The sequence below is a fragment of the Miniopterus natalensis genome, chromosome 6, assembly GCF_054644295.1.
Source record: "Miniopterus natalensis isolate mMinNat1 chromosome 6, mMinNat1.hap1, whole genome shotgun sequence".
Taxonomy (NCBI): domain Eukaryota; kingdom Metazoa; phylum Chordata; class Mammalia; order Chiroptera; family Miniopteridae; genus Miniopterus; species Miniopterus natalensis.
In genome coordinates, this window is record NC_142086.1 from 56896831 (window position 1) to 56915334 (window position 18504).

The window sequence follows — 18504 nt, forward strand, 5'->3', positions numbered from 1 at the left end:
TGATTTCAAGTTTGAAATATTTAAAAGTCAAAGATGCGTCTGACAGTTATTTTGATGAAAAAGATTTTTTGAAGATACTATAGTTTTGATGTGATGTTTAATAGTCTCAATTTTAAAATCTTGGAAACTGGAACAAAGTACTGTGGTTTATGAGACCTTATTGGGGAGGAGGAGGCTAATTTTAGCAATCATTCCAATGATTTTGACATTAAGAATTTTATTTTATAAATTATAGAGAAAAGAGGTTTTTCAATGTCCTTTTTTTTCCTTTTGAAGTCTTCTCCATTATATGCCTCTATGCAAACTACATCCAAATAACTACCTTAAAAACAGACCACTTTGAATATTTAAAAACCAGTTGAAAAATTCATTGAATTAATACCAGCTTATTTGAATTAACAATGATTTCTTCCTACAGAAGAACCCTATGGGTAACAAGCTGCCCATGTTTTGTGTCATTTTCTAATGATAAAAACAAACAAACAAACAAACATATAAAGTACCAGTTAGGGCAGAGCTAATGACTTCTCCAATTTTACATTAAACTTTGAAAAAAAAAGACATAAATATGTTTTAAATGGCTCCAACACTATCTAGGCCAAATAGCTACATGGATGTGACAATAGTGATTTGGCTGTTTATAAAGAAATTGTGTACAGTAAGTCCTCACTTAACATTGTCGACACGTTGTTGGAACTGCAGTGGGACAATGTATAATGAAATGATTTTACAATGGGCTGCTTGATATAAACAAGAGTTAAGTTCCTACAACATCTTGTCAATGTTATAACGAAATGATGCTTGACAAAACCAGGTTATTCAAAGACCTGCGGTACATTTTCCTAAATCTCCTCTGAAGAACATGAGACTTTCTTTTACCAGATTCATGTACTTTCTCCTATGCCAACCCTCCCGCCCCCACCATTTCCATCAAGTGCTCTTTAATAAAAATTAACTTGTATACCTAGCTTAACAATACATTCCTTTCTTTGAAATGTTATACTCTACATTCAGTTGGCACTTTCCAAAAGCAGTTATTCTAACACCAAGGTTTCTTTATAACTTCTCTATATTGCAGATATACATGTGGCATTGAGAACTTGAATTTCCCTTTAGTTTTGTTCTCATAAACCTTTTCTAAATATAAATTCCTTGAAATGGATTTAGGCAATGAAGTAGGTAAGTTATACTGAATAGCTTCTAGAATCAAAGAAACATCTGAGAGACTGCGCTTTCAAAATATTTCGTTTTTTTCTCATATTCATTTTTCGCTTAGGGCATAGACAAACATTTAAAGGTTTTTCATCCAGGTTTGGCTCAGTGACAGTGAAAACATACGACGTTCAAGTACTATTAGACAAAGGCAGCCCTACAGGGATATGTGTCCACATAAGTAAATTTGCAAAGGAGAACGATTTTAATGAGCCTGCAGTAGACCTGGCCAAAAAAGCCTTTTGACACTGTTTTCACTTTAGGGTCTGTGGCATCTTCCCAAAGGTCCTGCAGGTCTTGTATGTGTCCATGAGATGTCATCATCTTATTGTAGATGCAGGGGTGATAAGGAGTTTTCCCTTCCCCAGAGAAAAACACATGGTATTGTGGTACTATCCCCATTTTATTGGCACAGAGGCCCATGAACACATCGTCTATGTAAAGACTAGAGTTAAGTGTCTGTGAGGCCTCATAGACTTTGGCAGCTACATCGTTCGAGATCACATAGGCCGCGCCGGCGGTGTAGTCAGGGTAAGCTGGCCACTGGTACATTTGATAGGACACATAGTATTTGCTGCGTTTGTCTCTAACGGGAGGGGCACCACGGTGAACACGGCCAATCCAAAAGTCCTGAACGCCAATTTGTTCTAAACTCTGGAGGTATTCGATAAGATTTGGCATGTGAATAAATATGTCGTCATCAGCAGTCATCAGGAATTTGGCATGTGGACAAAAGGTATTTGCCCAACTGAACTGCATAAGTAATTTAAGAGTAAGATTGTAGAAAGAATCGGCAAAGTCTTGCTGGATTATATCATTGTACTCCTGGTCTTCCCAAACCAGTTTCCTTTGCAGTTCTTCCCCCCTCAGTGGATTAGAAGGTGTTCCTAAGGCAAACAGAGTTTTGATGTTGGCGTTAAGTTGGGACTGAACATACTTCTCATTGCCCCACGTCTTCCTGATTGTAGAACGTCGATCGTAGTTTTCAGGAGCAGTTTTTACAAACAGTAGAAGGAGGACATCCTGTGCGTGACACTTGTCCTCGTGGTTAATCAAGTATTGGTAGCGAGGAGCCCCATTCTCGCTGCGCTTGAGAGACAGGCTCTCATTCACAAAGTCGTAGCTATTTATGAGGTATCTGTAAGAGTAGGACTTCATATGGCTCACAATGTGATTATCAAATGGTTCCCAAAAAAACATGAGGCTCAGTATGAAACAAGTGGCAAATAACTGGACAAACTGCCATTTTTTCACTCTTCTGCCACTAACAAACATTCTGAAGTCCATTTTTATTTAGGATCAGGGTTAAACACACATTTGCTTCTTTGAGACCATAGAGCTTTGTATTCTGCAGAACCGATGTTCATCTTAAGACAGGATGGTCATTAAAAATGTAAAAGGAGCTTCTTATTTCACAAAATATTTTCTTTTAATAGCGTTTTTTGCTGAGGTTGCAAAAGAATGGAACACACTGTAGAATGAGGACACTGGCACATCCAGATGTTCCCCCGCTGGCATCCTTCATTGAGTTTGGTGGCTGGCTTCGGGCAGGTATCCCACGTGCTCTCTTTTGTGAAGGTTAAGTGTAGCCTATTAGAGTTAGGGTGAGAAAACAGGACAAGTGAATGGGTTAATGGATTACCAAAAAGAAATACACTACTCTTAATTCCTTACAAACCAAATGTAACTGGACTGGCCTGGACAAAGGGCACCGAGGCACTCAGAGACACCTACGGCTGTTTATTTTTTTAGGGGAGTAGAGGGAAAGGGAAAGAAGCACACTCTACTTTCTTCCCATTCAGAATACAGAGAACCCTTTTCCTCCCCAACCTTAAAAAAAAAAAACACCCTCCAAAATGGCTATCATCTTATATACTTAAAGTTCAAATCTCTGAAATGGGTATATGGGTATATCCATGACTATATTTATGGAGTCAGGATAAAAGTAGCTATGTGGTTCAAAGCCAATAGATGAATGATGAAAAGGAAGTTCATAATAGTAAAGATCCAATAAAGCTTGCCCCAGGCCCGGCAGGAATTAGAGTAAGATTTTTTTTTAAAATCAAGGTTCATAATCAAGGAGTTGAGATACGTTTCTCAAAAGCATAGTCCAAACTCTCTGTAACCAAAATGACTTTGTGAGGCCCAAACCTATTCAGCCATGTTCTTTCTGTACTTTTTCATTTGGAAACTCAATAGGTACTTCAAATTTAACACATTCAAAACTAGAAAGCTGCAGGATTATAGCCAAAAAGTGCTGTGTTTGTAGTCTGGAAATTTGAACACCAATGTGGGCTCAGCCATCTACTATTTGTTGCCCTGTATCATGGATCTAACCAAGAAATCTGAAAAATTGGAATAGCATGGCCTAACTCAAAGTCTTTATGTAAATTAAATGGGAATTACATAGATACACAGCGTCCCAAAAAAATGTATGCGCACTTTGAATGATTAGAAAGTCAGTGTTTATTCACGTACAGTTCCTTTCAAAATTTAAAAGAATCTACAGAAATGAATAATTTCTTTGTCAATGCCTGTTTTCAACCTGATGACCGTGCTGGTCCAGGCACTGCCGATAACGCCAAGCAGTGGAATCGCAACATCAAGAATCATTTCGTTCGGTATTTGTGCGCCTCCAGCTCATTGACTATTGCCGGTTTTGTACTGTAAACTTTATCTTTCAAGTATCCCCATTAAAAAAAGCCTAGGGGCACTTTAGGATAAACTTTCTTTGTTCAAAGCTTAGTCTGGCTTCACCCATTATTTCAAATCAGTTAAACCTGAAAAGCAGTGAAAATCAAGTGAGTTACCAGCGGTTAAAGTGTGTATACATTTTTCTGGGACACCCTCTATACACAGAGAAGTAATGACCTGACCCCTGAGGGTGCTCCGCCGAGATTTCTAACCCATCCCACTGTCTTCTCCTCTAAAACTGCTGATTCCGCTCTCTCCTTATTTGTGTCGGCCTGTACCTCATGCGTCTGTGCCAGAAACCTGAAAGGCTTCCTCTTCCTCCGTCCCCTGTCCGGTTATTTAACCCTGTGAGCCGCTGCTTCTAAATCTCTCTTCACCCCTTCATGTCATCGTCACTTCTCACCCAGACCAGAGCAGCAGCCTAAATGACCCCGGCCAACCCCTCCTCTACTCTCCAGTCAGAGGGACCTTTCGAAAACTCAGATTTAACCACGAGACTAACTGAGCTCTTCAAACCCTTCAGGTGCTCTCCGTGAGTCCACAATACCAAATAACTGGCTGAAAGCCCGGCCCCACCTGCTGTTTCAGACGGACCGGCGTTGGCAGCGGCAGTGCTGCGCCCCGCAGGCCCTCCTGCCCTTGCTAACAAGTCCGCTAATCCTGCGGAGCTCTGTGTCTGTCTCGGGAAGTCTGAACCGGGGCCACCCTCACCAAAGGTGTTTCTTATCTGTATTACCACAGCACTTCCCTCCACCCATTTTCCTGTACTGAAACTTTTATGTAACTGTCGCCCCCAATTACACTGTGAACTCTGCGACACAAGGCATGATGTTGCAGATGGCTCACCCTCGGCACCCAGGTTAGCGTCTGACACCTACTAGGTGTTCTCTGGATGTTGGTGGAAAAAACCATGCTGGAGGTAGAGCCTTCTTTCGATCAGACGGCTAGTCACTCGAGAAGAACTGGGGGTCAGAAGGCTCAGCCAGTCACATGTCCTCTCCTCCCTCTTCTTCCACAACTAGGAGACAGCCTCTTCCTCCCTGAAGGATTCTGTCCCCTTGCTAACCACAACTAAGACACAACCTTCAGCCTGAAGAAGTAGGCTCTCCCCTCAGGGTTGACCCACTGGTCTCCAGGGCTTTCTATAGATTGACAGGGAAAGGACAACGCAGGCTCCACATGGTCCAGCGTGGCTGAGCCCACATCTGAAGCCTCAGGACAAAGGCCCCGCTTCTGTGCGTAAAGGCCTCATCCTCAAGTCCCCCACGCTTTGCACCTGATATGAAAGCATGTGCACACACTGAGAGCACCCTGCAGTACCCTCCTAACTTTGACTGTGGGGCCTCCTTTGGACTTCAAGCCTTTTGCATCCAGCTCTATTTCCCATCCCCCAAGATTACTCCATGTTAGAGTGACAACTGCAAAGGCCAGGCATGCAAAAAGTCCAGGGAGGCACAGAGATCAGAGCTGAGCCCCACAGAGACTTTGGTGATCATTGGTACTGGGAACATCATCTCCCCTGTGGCATAGGTTTTAAAACTGCCAGCACCAGTTAGGAAGTCACAACCAGCATTCAAAAAGAAAAAGAAAGAAAAAAGAGAGACTGGCAGGGTGTACTGGAAGTAGTACCATCAGGTTGCAAGGTCAAATGCCTTTTCACTGTGCCTTCCCATCAAAAAGGGTGAGAAACACTGCTGTAATTAGTCATCTCCACCTTGGTTAGGCAGGTCACAGATGGAGTGCTCTAAGTAGGGTGAGAAAGACAGTAGGCAACGTTAGTTTCCGAAGCTGGCTTCTGTGTAAACTCTGCAAAATCACTTTCATTGCTGGGGGCGTGGGAGACTTCCTCTCAGGTGTAACAGTGCTCACTTAGGTCGGGGCACCTGGGAAGGCTGAAATCCCCTTTGGCCTCCTACACCAGACGTACTGAAGGAACTGGAGGCTTAGCAGAAAGTAACAGAGAATTCGTAGCAGATTTTTAAGACAGCGTACGTTTAAGAATTCTGAGGAAATTCTCAGGTGAGACTAACCTGCAGCTTCTATTCCAACAGACCCTGGAAAGGAAACAGAGGAGAGTAATCTTTGGAACAGGCAAAAACTAGCTTCCCATTTCTGAGCAGCCGTGCTTGGTATGTCCCAATGGTAGCTGGCTTGGCATTCAGAGTTGTTGACAAGTCTGACCTCCTTGCTGGACAGTCAGCCAAAAATCTCACTCCTCAGCTCCCACATGCACACGGGACTCACAGAGGCCCTAGTATTCCTCCTGTGCACTGGGGTCTATTACTCATCCAGTTGGTGTGTTGCTGCTACTAACATCACTACAACCTAGCAGCCAGCCCCTATCGTGTATTTTATCCCACACACGCCCCCACGCACACCACCACTATGTATTTAGCTTATTTTCCTATATTTCTTCAACTGTTTCAAGTTGACCTCAAAGAGTCAGAACAGTTTTCTGAAAAATGACACAGAACCTGAAAAAGCCAACGACCCATGCTATTAATTTAGGTTCAGGACAGCAAGTAAAGCTCTAAAACAAGATTTCTTCATCTGCAGTAGCTTGAATTGTTTACTCACCATTTACATCAATCAGAACTAAGCTCCAGGGATAGTACTGACGGATGAGGGGAAGACTTGGAAGAGGTAAACTATTCTCTTAGAGTACCCAGCTTCCCTTTTATGACAGAAGAACAGCTGAACTCCTCCAAATTGAACATGGTCACTGGGCGGCCTTTCCCAACCGAAAGCAACAGCACCTCCAGGATCTACATTCATTATTATAACTAAACAATGTTGCCCCCAACTCTGGCTTTGAGAATGGAGACCACGCACATGCAGTTGATGCCCACTCTTCTGATTTGCAGCCTTACAGCTTCTCCAGAGCACATCTTCTAGCTTCCGTATTCCAAGTGCAGGATGGGACTGCAGAAGCCCACAGGCCTGGTGGGTAAACAATTCAAGCTACTGCAGATGAAGAAATCTTGTTTTAGAGCTTTACTTGCCTGGCCTGGAGAAAGAAAATGCTGGGCCTCCCAGGAAACAAAGCGATCCCCACAATGCTTGCAAAGCTCAGCACGTCCACACAGAATGCTGTGGGTGCAGCTTCCTTTGTGTGCCCACAGCTCGGTTCAGGGGCCAGTCTACAGGCTGGAAACTCCAGGGTCATCCCCCTTTGGGGCCAGATTTATTGTGTAACCTCAGGCACCCCTCACTGCACTCTGATTTGGTGACCCCATCTGCAAATTGGAGGTGCTATAATGTATTGTTAGTGAGGGGGTATAGAAGTTACAGATGACCCAGAGCCTGCTGAGAATAGGAAACAGGAAAGACTGGGGGAAAACAGGACAGAGACCTCCTTAAAGGAAAACATGCAAATATTTGGATTATCACTTGGGTTTGCTTCTGCTGGGACTGAGAAGGAACAGATGCCCTTAATACTCTCTTTCCTAATAGACACAGTAGTCAGAAGAAAGAACAGAAGTAGGAACATCAGAAAGAAGGTGGCAGACCCCACCCCAAATACTTCTCAGGCTGGAAACTGTGCCCCTCAGTTACTCAACAATATTTCTTCCCAAGCAGCTCTTTAAACTTTTCTGGGGGAAAAGCGAGTTAGTGCACACAGAGGCTACGAGTTTCCCTAAAAGACCCAATTCTTTTCTACTTCACCCATGCTGCCAACTCATTTCTTTGTAGAGCCTACTTTTGTGATCCTAAAATATCGTGCAAACCCGCTATACATTTTTTTGTTTGCTTTTTGTTAATCCTTAGCTGAGGATATTTTTTCCATTGATTTTAGGGCGAGTGGAAAGGACGGAGGGAGTGGGAGAGAGAGAGAGAAAAAACCCCACCACACATCGATATGAGAGACACACATTGATTGGTTGCCTCCCACCCCTAGCTGGGGATCGAACCTGCAACCCAGGTACATGCCTTTGACTGGGAATTGAACCTGAGACCCTCAGTGCACGGGCTGATGCTCTAACCACAGAGTCACACCAGCCAGGGCAAACCAGCTTTACTTTTTTGGTGAGGTCTGCACTTTAAGTTCAAGTTAAACAGCCTTGGTGTCCAATGTTTCAACGAATCCTACAAGTATCTGAGTACATACTATGGAAATAGTTGTGCCAGGCAGGGTGGGAGCGGTGAAGTAGTATTTTATAGTCTCCAGTCTGAAAGCGTCTACAGTCTGGTTGAGACAAGACTCATGGTGCCCACATGAAAGCACAGTTCCCATGGGTGACAATCTACATCACAGAGGGTACAGACCATGTCAGCGCTCCTTTGGGCAGTACCAGCTCCAGACACTATCAGAGTGTCCCTAGGAGTTGAGATCAGTGACAGTGGATCAGGGGGGCCTGAGGATGAGCAGGATGTAGGTGGCAGGAAGAGAGGCAGTCAGCTTCAGACGAGAGAGGAAAGAATTGAGGTGGGCAACACTTGAGAAACAGGCATGAATTTGAAAGCAGAGAGGTTGGGCTGTTTCTGCAGAACCTTAATAATAAGGCAGAAGGGCCAGTGAGTGCCCCGGGCAGCAGGAAGTCACACAGGTTTGCATTTTTGTTTTTCATACTAACACCCTTGTCCATATGAATTAAGCTTCCTGCTAAAGGGACTGATCGGGCAATGGGTGCAGGATGGACGCAGATGGCTGGAGATCAGGATGCCAGTTCTGTCAGGGCCTTGTGCTGATGCAGCCCGAGGTGAGGAGGACCCAGGCTGGGTGTTGGAAGTGGGGAGGGAGGGAAGGGATAAAGAAGACCCTCTCAGAAAAACAAAACCCAGCAGCACTTGGCGAGTGATCAATCTGGGGTGGTGGTTAGGAGCGGGGTGGGGTGGGGTCTAGTTTCAAGCATTGCTGGCAGAGGAGGGAAAATGGCTTCCTGAGTTACACTGAGAGGGGAACATGTTTGGTTTTCGACTTGTGTTGAGTGTGAGGTGCTGGATACAGCACGTAGAGAAGTCCGGCAGGTAATGAGAGGGAGGCAGACAGGGCTGAAGATGTGGTGGGCATTCTGAGCATAAAAAAGACACTTGGAAGCTTAAGGAACCCTTATTTTATGATGTAAACACCATTGTGTTCACATTTCCTCCCCGCGACACACAGGACATCTCATCAACAAGTCCTTTATGTGGCTTCACCTGGAACTTCATTTCCTCTAAGTTCTAGCACATACTCTCCAGTCCACTCCCTCTTCAACCACAACCTCTATATATTCATTTAGAACCCTCTGCCCACCCCCTGCCCAGCCCTGAACCCCTTCACCCCACTCAGCAAGCTCCTGACCTTCTTACCCACCTCCCTGCCTCAGGTGAGGAACCATCTGGCCCCTTTGCCCTCCCCTCCTTGGCTCCTGTCCTTCCCCCCAACAGCCCCAGACCTCAGGTCACTCCGTCTTCTCTGCTCCTACATCACCTGCCAGGCTGCTGGAGAAGCGTGTGACACACAGGCAGGCAGCATCCCTGCAAATGGCCATATCCAGCTGTGGGCAGGGCACTCCATGCTGTGCGACCTTCACTTGTCCTGGACCTACCCCCTCTCCCAGTCACCTCCCCAGCCATGCTAAGTCTTCCCCCTCTCCCAGGACCTGTCCTCACTCAGCTGATGTGTTTACTCCCTGCCTCATAGAGAAAGGAGAGGACACCACACACTGTCCGCTTCCCATCCCCACGTGTGTCATGGGTTTCCCAGCTCCCCGACCCTCTCCATTCCCTCTCTAAGGCACCCTGAAGGTCTGGGCCGGGACTGGGGAGAGACAAGTGAGACACTCATTTAGGGGCCTCACTGAAAAGTGATGAACTAATAATGCTCCTCCAGTAAGTCACAATTCAAAAAGAAAGCCTCAGTACTTTATTCCTTTTACATTTAAACTTTTATGACAGTCCCAGGTGAGACACAACTTTTGTTTTGTGTCCATGCAGAACACAAAAGGAAGATGACATTTTCTGTCCCATCTTTATCTTACATTTTGTTTTACATTCCAAGAACTTTTATCTAGCTTGTCTGATCATCTCCTCCTTGATAGACATAGCTAGGATCTGTCCCAAGCAGCCAAACTGCCATGTTAAAAGAAATCAGGACTAAAAAGCCCTGAACTTACTGGGAAGGCTATAATTTGATTTTCATAGATTTTTATTATTAAGTTAGTTTGTGCTGAGAAAGACAACTGGTTACTGTTTAGTACTATTTGACTATTTTATTTGCTCAGGAAGAAAGGGAGCAACCTGAAATTTGAATTCACAACCCACATATTCTCTCAATTTTATTATATTCTTTTTTTTTTAAATTCTCACCAGAGGATATTTTTTCCATTGCTTTTCAGAGAGAGTGGAAGGGAGAAAGAGAGAGAGACAGAGATAGAGAGAGAAAGAGAGAGACGAACATCGATGTGAGAGAGACACATCAATTGGTTGCTTCTTGCACATGCCCCAAGGTACATGCCCTTGGCTGGAATTGAACCCAGGACCCTTCAATTCGAGGTCCGTTGCTCTATCCATTGAGTCAAACAAGCTAGAGCTCAATTTTAGTATATTCTTTAAGCAAATTGAGTGTTGCCCTGTCAGGTGTGGCTCAGTTGGTTGGAACGTTGTCCCATACACCACAAGGTAGCGGGTTTGATTCCTGGTCAGTGCACACACCCAGGTTGCAGGTTCGATCCCCAATCAGGATCTGTGCAGAAGCAACCAATTGTGTTTCTCTCTCACATCAATGTCTCTCTCTCTCTGTCTCCCTCCCCTTCCTCTCTCTAAAAGCAATAATTAATTGTTTTCAGTATAAGGCCTATAAAAAGGCAAAATCCTGCCCAACAGCTGTCTTTAGGTGTTTTTGGTGGCTGTGACTAGCTACGAAATTTTTACTCAAGCCATGGACAAAGATTAGAAGTCATTTGGAGTTGTTACCCCTCCACAAAGAATACATTTAAAGAGTTAGTTCTTGATTCAGTGTTAGTCCAAAGGCTTTAAATGCCAACCCGCAAGCGTGGATGTGGGACAGAGGGAAAGCTAGGTTATAAAAGCAACAATGTGAATCCAGTAATAAGCGCCTTGCCCATCTAAACTAAGTTATATGCTTCTTTATAAGTCAACAAAGGTATAGATTTCTGTTTGCTGGTTGTGGGAAAAATGAAAATATGGAAATACCATGTGAACAAACAAAGACAGGCCTAAGCAAAGACAGGTGCTAAGGAAACTGGTGACACAGGACTACAGAGTATGATTATATTTCAGGAGTTATATTAAAAATCATTAAAAATTCCCAGTAATGAGTTTGATTATGCAGAATTTGAAACAAACAAAGAAGCTGAAATATGAAGTGGGCCTCGTAAAGGTCAAACATTTGCTTCTCTAAGCTTGGCCTTCTGTGTTCATTCTTGAGCACAGTTGTTTGGTTGACAGGGCTGCTTGCTCTTTCGAACACAATTCTTACTGGTTTTGTTCTTGCCTAACTTAAGCAAGAACGAAAGTTTGTTCTTAAGCAAGCTTCTCCTGTTGCCCACTCTAACACAGTCGCTAACATCGGTGTGTTTACTGTACAGCAGGCACGTCCGAATGCTGTGCACTGTAGTAACCCTCCACGTCCCACAGCGACCTATGAGGGAGAAATCATCTCCCCACGTTGCAGAAGAAGAAACCAAAGTACAAGACATGGGGGGTTCACCACATAACCTCCAGAAACTGCAGATGCCCTGGCTGCTCCATCAATTCCAGCTGAGGTCCAGGCCCATCCCTGAGCTCCTCCCCTGCCCTTCCTTCCTGGTGCTGGCACAGCTGCCCTGGGGGTCCCCTCAGGATGGGAGGGCAGGGGAGCAGGAGGGGGGGGCCAAGAAAGCAAAGAATCCTCTTCACTGTCTGAAGCTTGCAGTCACTTAAGTTTTGCTCCAACCACCTGCATTTTGTCTGAGCTTGCTCTCATTTTCTTTGTGACATACCCTTTCTTGACCCTCCATCTCGACTTTCCCTCCTTCCTTTCTTGATAACAGTAGTACTAGACAATGGGCAAAACTGACCTCGTGAGTCCGTGTCTTTTGGGTGCATCAAGTCTTTCCTCCATAAAGAAGGTTAGGGGGCTAAAGGGAGGAGAGCCACAGGGGCAAAGGGGGTTACAGAGAGAGGTGAGGAGGAGGGAAGGAGAGGAGAGAAAAAAGTATAGGACTTAGAGGGCATGTTTTAAGGAAGTATTTGATGAATAAGTATTGGATGAAATGAAAGGAGAAGGGTCATACAAAGCTGAGGTCAAATCATGATATAAAAAAGTGATTTAGAAATAAATTGACAATCTAACACAGTATAAGCCTATTATATAGGCTATACATGTAAGCCTGTTGTTCACTGGCAGTTCATATGTCCTGTTCTGGACATTGTATTTGGAAACAACACTTGATTGAGGGTTTACAGAATACAAAAAGTAAGTAATGGTGTAAAACACGAGGTGTATATATAATACATTTCTGTCTCAGTTAATCAACATTTATTATAATAAGTTAATTACCATTTATTGAGCACCTACCCTGCTCCAGGCATTATGCTGGGCAGCACTGAAAGTAGATAATGCCTACATTAAATTAATTCAGTGAATATTAATTTCTCACATACTGTGTGGCAGGATGCTGGGAAGGCTTCAGTGATGTTTCCAGTGTAGATCCCTCACCAGAGTACGTAACTGTTCCTGTACAACCTGGAATCGACCTGATGGAGGCAAGAGAGCAAAACCACCAAGAGTTTTAGAAAATGAACAGAAGTAAACTTATATTCTGGTGCTTCCATTTAGTGGTCACAGGAGCTTGACTTGCCTCTAGACCATATACCACACATTTTCTGAGGATCATTTGAGGTAATTTATCGACAAGTGTGGTGCAGATGAGGTGTTCAATATGCTCTAATTTCCTTTCTCTAGAAATTGTTTGTGCATCTTTACCATGATGGCTTAGATAGCAGATGGCTGGTAGTGTTCAGGAATTATTTTTCTTTTAAGAGATGAGATATACTCTTAATATTCTTCTCACAAAATACTCATTAGATATGTTTTTTAAAATACTGATCTGATTGCTAAGGGCACTTATTACTAATTGACTGAACATGGTCTTGAATTGTCCTTGACAGGAAAGAACAATATGGTTTCCACATGCACTTAAAAGTACATTTTAATGATGGTGACAAAACCAAAGTTGTAAGACCCTGTAAATTAGGGAGGAAACCTGAGTTTAGTCAACCTTTGAACTTACTTTGTCTAGAGAACTATCAGAAAGTTGTAGAAAGAATTAGAGGAAAGGAATTAAAGACAAAATATGAAATCTTAGGTGGATCTTAAGCTGTGCAATAGTATTTTGAAGTAGGAAGCTTATTATCTGCAGAGTTTGTAGAACATTCCTTCCTGTAGAAAACTGGCTTCTGGTGTTCAAGCCTTCACTATGGAAGATAATCATAAAAATTACAAATCTCAGTCAGCCTCTGAATTTCCAGTATTAAAATGTAAAAAAATCACTTTGGTTTATTCAAAGTTTGATCATCTTGCCCTGGCTGCGTGGCTCAGTTGGCTGGACCATTGTCCCGCACACCAAAAAGGTTGCAGGTTCGCCCGGCCGGGTGGCTCAGTGGTTGAGCATCGACCTAGGATCCAGGTGATCGAGGTTCGATTCCCCGTCAGGGCACATGCCCGGGCTGCGGGCTGCAGCCGATCAATGACTCTCTCATCATTGATGTTTCTATCTCTCCCTCTCCCTTCCTCTCTCTGAAATCAATATATATATATATATATATATAAAGGTTGCAGGTTCAATTCCCGGCCAGGGCATATACCTCGGTAGCAGGTTCAATCCCCAGTCGGGGCATGGACGGTTGGGGCAACTGGGAGGCAATCGATTGAGGTTTCTCTCTCACACAGATGTTTCTCCCGTTCTTTCTCAAATCAATAAAAACATAGCCCCAGGTGAGGATTTAAAAAAAAGTTTGATCATCTCACTAGATCAACTTTCTTATCTTTAAACATGAAGATTCTTATACCTCCTATAGAAAGGGTGGGGCAAAAGTAGGTTTACAGCTGTATGAGAAACGGTTTATTCTTGTATTATTAAGTGTTGTATTATTTTGCATGCAAACAACTGTAAACCCACTCTTGCCCCACCCTGTATTTGTGTGCTGTGCATGGTCTAGATTTATACTGTCCTAGCTAAATCTTTGCTAGTGGAGAGTCAGTGTCAAATGGCAGAACTCTTGTAATGACGTGCCGTGCCTCAATTTCGGAAACATAGATACAAGACATGTATCTCCTCATAAAATTACTCCAACAACAGAATAAAATAATGGCTATGGACATACTGCCCCCCAAAAAGGTATAATGTGATATCAGGTGCAAAGCTTAGATCTATTCAACTGAGCATATACAACATTCCAAAATGATAGGACACTTTTTTTTTACTTTGAGACCATTTCCTTCTGAATTTCTGTTTCTTTCTACCACCGCATCCTGTTTCATGTAGATTCTCCTGCAGCCGGCCCTCAGCAAGAACTCTCCTTGTACAATCTGAAAGTCACCAAGTGCAATGGCTCTAGCCAATGTGACCCATTTTAAAAGATGACCCATTTCAAAACCCATGAGTTATGATTCAAGCTGTTCTATATTTGAGAATTAGAAAGTTATTCTCTTTTCCTACAATCTCATCATTGGCATCAGTCTTTTATAAAAGGGAAAATTGATCTCCATTTCAGTGAACTATAAAGTGACATTCTTATTTGCTATAGCCTACATTTTGTTTTGAAAATTCTTTACCTTTTGAGGTTTTTCGCGGGGTGGGGCGAGAACACTTCCATGTGACATTCTTTATGCCTCTTAATCAGCTCTCACTTCCTCAGGGGCAGTTTCTCTGAGCTTTGGCTTCAGCTGTCCCTGTCATAATACTCATCCCCATCCTGAGGTGTCAGGGGGAGGCCCTGGAGGACTCCTATGGGTTAGAGGGAGCCTCAGCCTCAGAGGGTGGGTGCCCAGTAAATACTCAGAGGCCTGCAGGACCGGGGAAAGCGAGGCACAGGGAAGGAGCAGGAGAGAGAAGGGTCATTTTAAGTATATAAAGGAAATATTTTAGGTATTGAATGTACCTTGCTTTAAAATAAAAGAGTGGGCCCAAAGGAGGAGCCTCCTCCCCTGTAACAAGACCTAAAATCCACCACGTTTCTTTTGTGAAAGTGAAAACCTGAGCTGCTTATCACCGACCCCCTTCAGAAAGCTCAGGACGGGATCTTCCCAGCGCCACCGCTGACACAACTGCCATCAGTCACCCTTTTCTGGGTCAGTTTCCGCGGCTCACATCCCTCTCCCTTCCCCCAGAGGGACCAGGCAAAGTTTCCCAAAATAAAGGCACAGAGGAACAAATGCAATTCTAATAGCTGTACTTTCATCAGAGAATTACCCTAAATATGAGCCGCGAGCCGCCACCCGCCACCGTGTAATTTCAGCTTAGGTGCCCCTTCACCACGACCCATCACCTACGAAAGCCAGCTCCGGGAAGGAGAAAACAGGGTGGGTGAGTGAGCAACTGTGTCACTTTGGGGTGCAAAATAAAATTCAACAGGCAAAAAAAAAAAAAAAAAGTGGCCGAGACCTTCCCGCTAGGAGGAGAGTCCCGGTTCCCCCGCCCGCTGCCCCGTCCCCATTGCCCGGTCGGTAACTTGCCGAAAACTTCCCGGGTCCGGCGGCTCCTATTTCCCACCACGACGCAGGCTTTCCGGGGATTCAGCCCCGCAGCCTAGGGGCCGCGCGAAGTTGGGGGACCCCCGCCGGAAACGGAGGCCGGCGGGCTCCGCGCTCGGGCGGGTCTCGGCGTCCGCGCGCGGCGGCCGCCCGCCGGGGCCCCCGGGGATGGAGAGCCCGCGGAGCCCGGGGCGCTCACCCCGCGGCGGAGCGCTGGCCCCAGCCCCCGGGCGGCCGCTCGGCCCCGGGTCCCGGCGCCCGGCGCCCGCCCCGGGCAGGAGCAAACAAAGGCGCTGCGGGAGGAGACGCGCCCCCTTCCCCGCCGCGCTTCCCGCCGCCCGCGCCCGAGCCCAGCCACGCGCCGCGGCGCCAGCGCGCGTTCCGGCGGAGGCCCTGGAGCCCCTCGCGAGCGCGCGAGCGCGTCCTCACCTCCCCGGCCCGGCTTCCCCTCTCGGCCCTAGGAGAGCGCGGCCGGTCCGCGGCGAGCCCAGGGGCTCCGGGGCCCCTCCCCGCGGCCCGGGCTGCTCGGCGGGGCTGCCGGCCTGGGGCGGGGCGAGGCTGGGCGGCCCGAGCCCCGCTGCGCTCTCGGGTCCCCGGTCCCCGGCACAAAGAACCACCAGCAGGGGAGTTAAGATTGTCACCCCACAAGCCTGCTAGGGCTTCCCCACTCGGTGACCGGGAAGGAAACCCCACCGGTCAGCCCCCGGGGCCGCGGCTCGGCCCCTCTTAGGATGCGGTCGGCTCTAGAGCAATTTTTTAAAATCGTACGATCGGTCACACTAATGACAGGAAACAACCGGTCTCGGTACCGCTTTCATTAGGAGGCGGGTCCGCGGGAGGTGGGCTCTCCGAGTGGAAGCCGCCTCCGCTCGCGGTAGAGCCGGAGCCCCGGCGCAGAGCGCTCGGCGCGCTCGCCCCGGAGCCGCGGGGGCCGCGGTGACAAAGGACGGAAGCGCCCCTTCCCGGCCAACCGGGCTGCTCCGCGGCGGCGACTTTCTAAAACGCGCGGCAGGGACGGGAGGTACCCCGCCCCCCGATGGCTTCACCTTCGAGCCCAGTTTCATTTCAGAGAGCTTAAGTAGAAACTCACCGAGTCCAAGCCCAGCTCCTTACTCTCCCCGTTGGAGGTCTGCTCTCCTCCCGACTTCAGAGCGAGAGTTCTGGGTCTCAGAGACGGAACTCGCCCGCTGAACCTTGAGCGAGGGCTGGGCAGCGGCGCTGGGTGGGCTTCTCGCTTTCCCCGCGGGGAGCGGACTGGAGTGGGCAGGTCGGCGCGGACCCAACCGGGGCTCCGGGGGGCGGGGGCGCGGCAGCCGGGAGCCTGCCCCGCGGCGCTGGCGGCGCGAGTCGTCCGCGCTCCTCGCGTCATTGCCCAGGCCCCGCCTGGCCTGCCTTCCGCCACCAACCAGGTGTGTGGGCGACGATGGGGCCCACCCATTTCGGTTCTAAGGGGTGGGAGACAACTCCAGAAAGTGCTTCCCGCCTCTCTTTAGTTAATTGAGATAATATACACTCAGATAGGTGATCAGCTGTGAGCCAGAATCCGCATGTTTTCCCTGCTCAAAGTACTTAATGCAAGTCACTAGACAGAATCAGAAGAATGTAAATTTCTACTGCAGGAAGGGGCAACTAAATCCTTTATGGGCTTGGCTTCTCACACCCCAAATGTTGTTGCAGCCGTCTTACAGAACAAACATTATCATTTAAGAGGGGTAATATTTTGAACGATTTTATAAGTGTACATATTTCAGAACATAAGAGAAAACAAAAGATTCACCCATATACTTCAGTAAAATAAAAGCTGTGGGTGTCTTATGGTGAACGGAATGAGACAGGTAATGGGTTAAAAGTAGATTACTGAATCAGAGTTTGAAATCGTGATTGCAGTATTGTACTTGTTATTTCAAACTAAATGTTCAGGATGGCCTGTAACTGCTTTCTATAAGCCTTTAGCTTATTTTGAACCATACAGTTCTTTTCATGTATTATCTATAGAGAGAATGACTCAGCGCTTCTATCATCCATTCAGAGACTATAGTGCCATATGCACGTCGGACCACAGACAGAAATATTTCTGTGATGTGATTTGTAAGGGGGTTGCTGACAGGGACCCATAAGTACACTGACTCATCGTTAGTGCAGTGCAAATCAGCTCCCTCCTTCACCTATGCGAAATAAAACGTATGTAATTTCACATACATTCCCCTCAGCTGTCATAGGTGTACATTGTATTTATATGTAAATATTCAATTACTATTATATTCATTTGGAACTAGGCCCATATAGTTCCATGTGTCAGTACAAGAGTATTCCACATGCACAAACACAGAGGGCTCTGCTCACAAGAGATACACAGTGACCAGAACATTGATGTACACATGAAAATCGCACATCACCTCATCCTGTATGGAGACAGACACGCCAGACAGATAAATAGTTTCAAATGTAGGTCAGGAGACTGGTGACAGAATGTGTGTGGCTTTTGTTGGGAGGAGGGCAAGGGTGTGAATGAGAGATGAGCAGGAACGGAGCAGCCCAGGACGCCCGCCCTGGAGCCCACATGCACACGCCACCCAGGGAAGGGGGCAGCAATCTGGGAGGCGCCTTTGTTCATCTGGGAGGATTTCCCCCATCCCCCCCCAGAAGGGGAAAAGAGAACGATAGACTTGAAAAAGCAATCAGTTTCTTTGATTGGGAAGAAGTGCATGAAAATTTTGAAATTAATTGGAAACAAGATTAGACAATAGTGGTGACGCTGATTTGACCGTCTCAAAGGAGGAAGAGAGCGTCACTTTGCCCTCTTTGTCCACAGTCACTACATGTGAACAAAAACCACTGTGATTGGATTTATAAATGACTTTCAATCTCACCGTCGGGAATTTGCTTCAAAGAGTGCTAGAGAACTACTGAAAGTACTG

The 18504-nt window shown here is 46.2% G+C and overlaps 2 protein-coding genes across 3 annotated transcripts in view; one reads left to right on the plus strand and one right to left on the minus strand.

Moving 5' to 3' along the window:
* MCF2L2 (MCF.2 cell line derived transforming sequence-like 2) overlaps nt 1–18504 on the plus strand; it is a 149299-nt gene that overhangs the window by 96326 nt on the left and 34469 nt on the right. The window lies entirely within an intron of this gene.
* B3GNT5 (UDP-GlcNAc:betaGal beta-1,3-N-acetylglucosaminyltransferase 5) lies at nt 477–16826 on the minus strand. Of its 2 annotated transcripts, XM_016218083.2 has the most exons (3): nt 16677–16826; nt 12496–12588; nt 477–2802 (listed from the first exon to the last, which is right to left on the minus strand). In XM_016218083.2, exon 3 carries the CDS (start codon nt 2497–2499, stop codon nt 1354–1356), a length of 1146 nt encoding a protein of 381 aa, XP_016073569.2. In that variant the 5' UTR covers nt 2500–2802; nt 12496–12588; nt 16677–16826; the 3' UTR covers nt 477–1353. The 2 variants fall into 2 exon arrangements, with proteins under 2 accessions (XP_016073569.2, XP_016073570.2); XM_016218084.2 differs by lacking the exon at nt 12496–12588.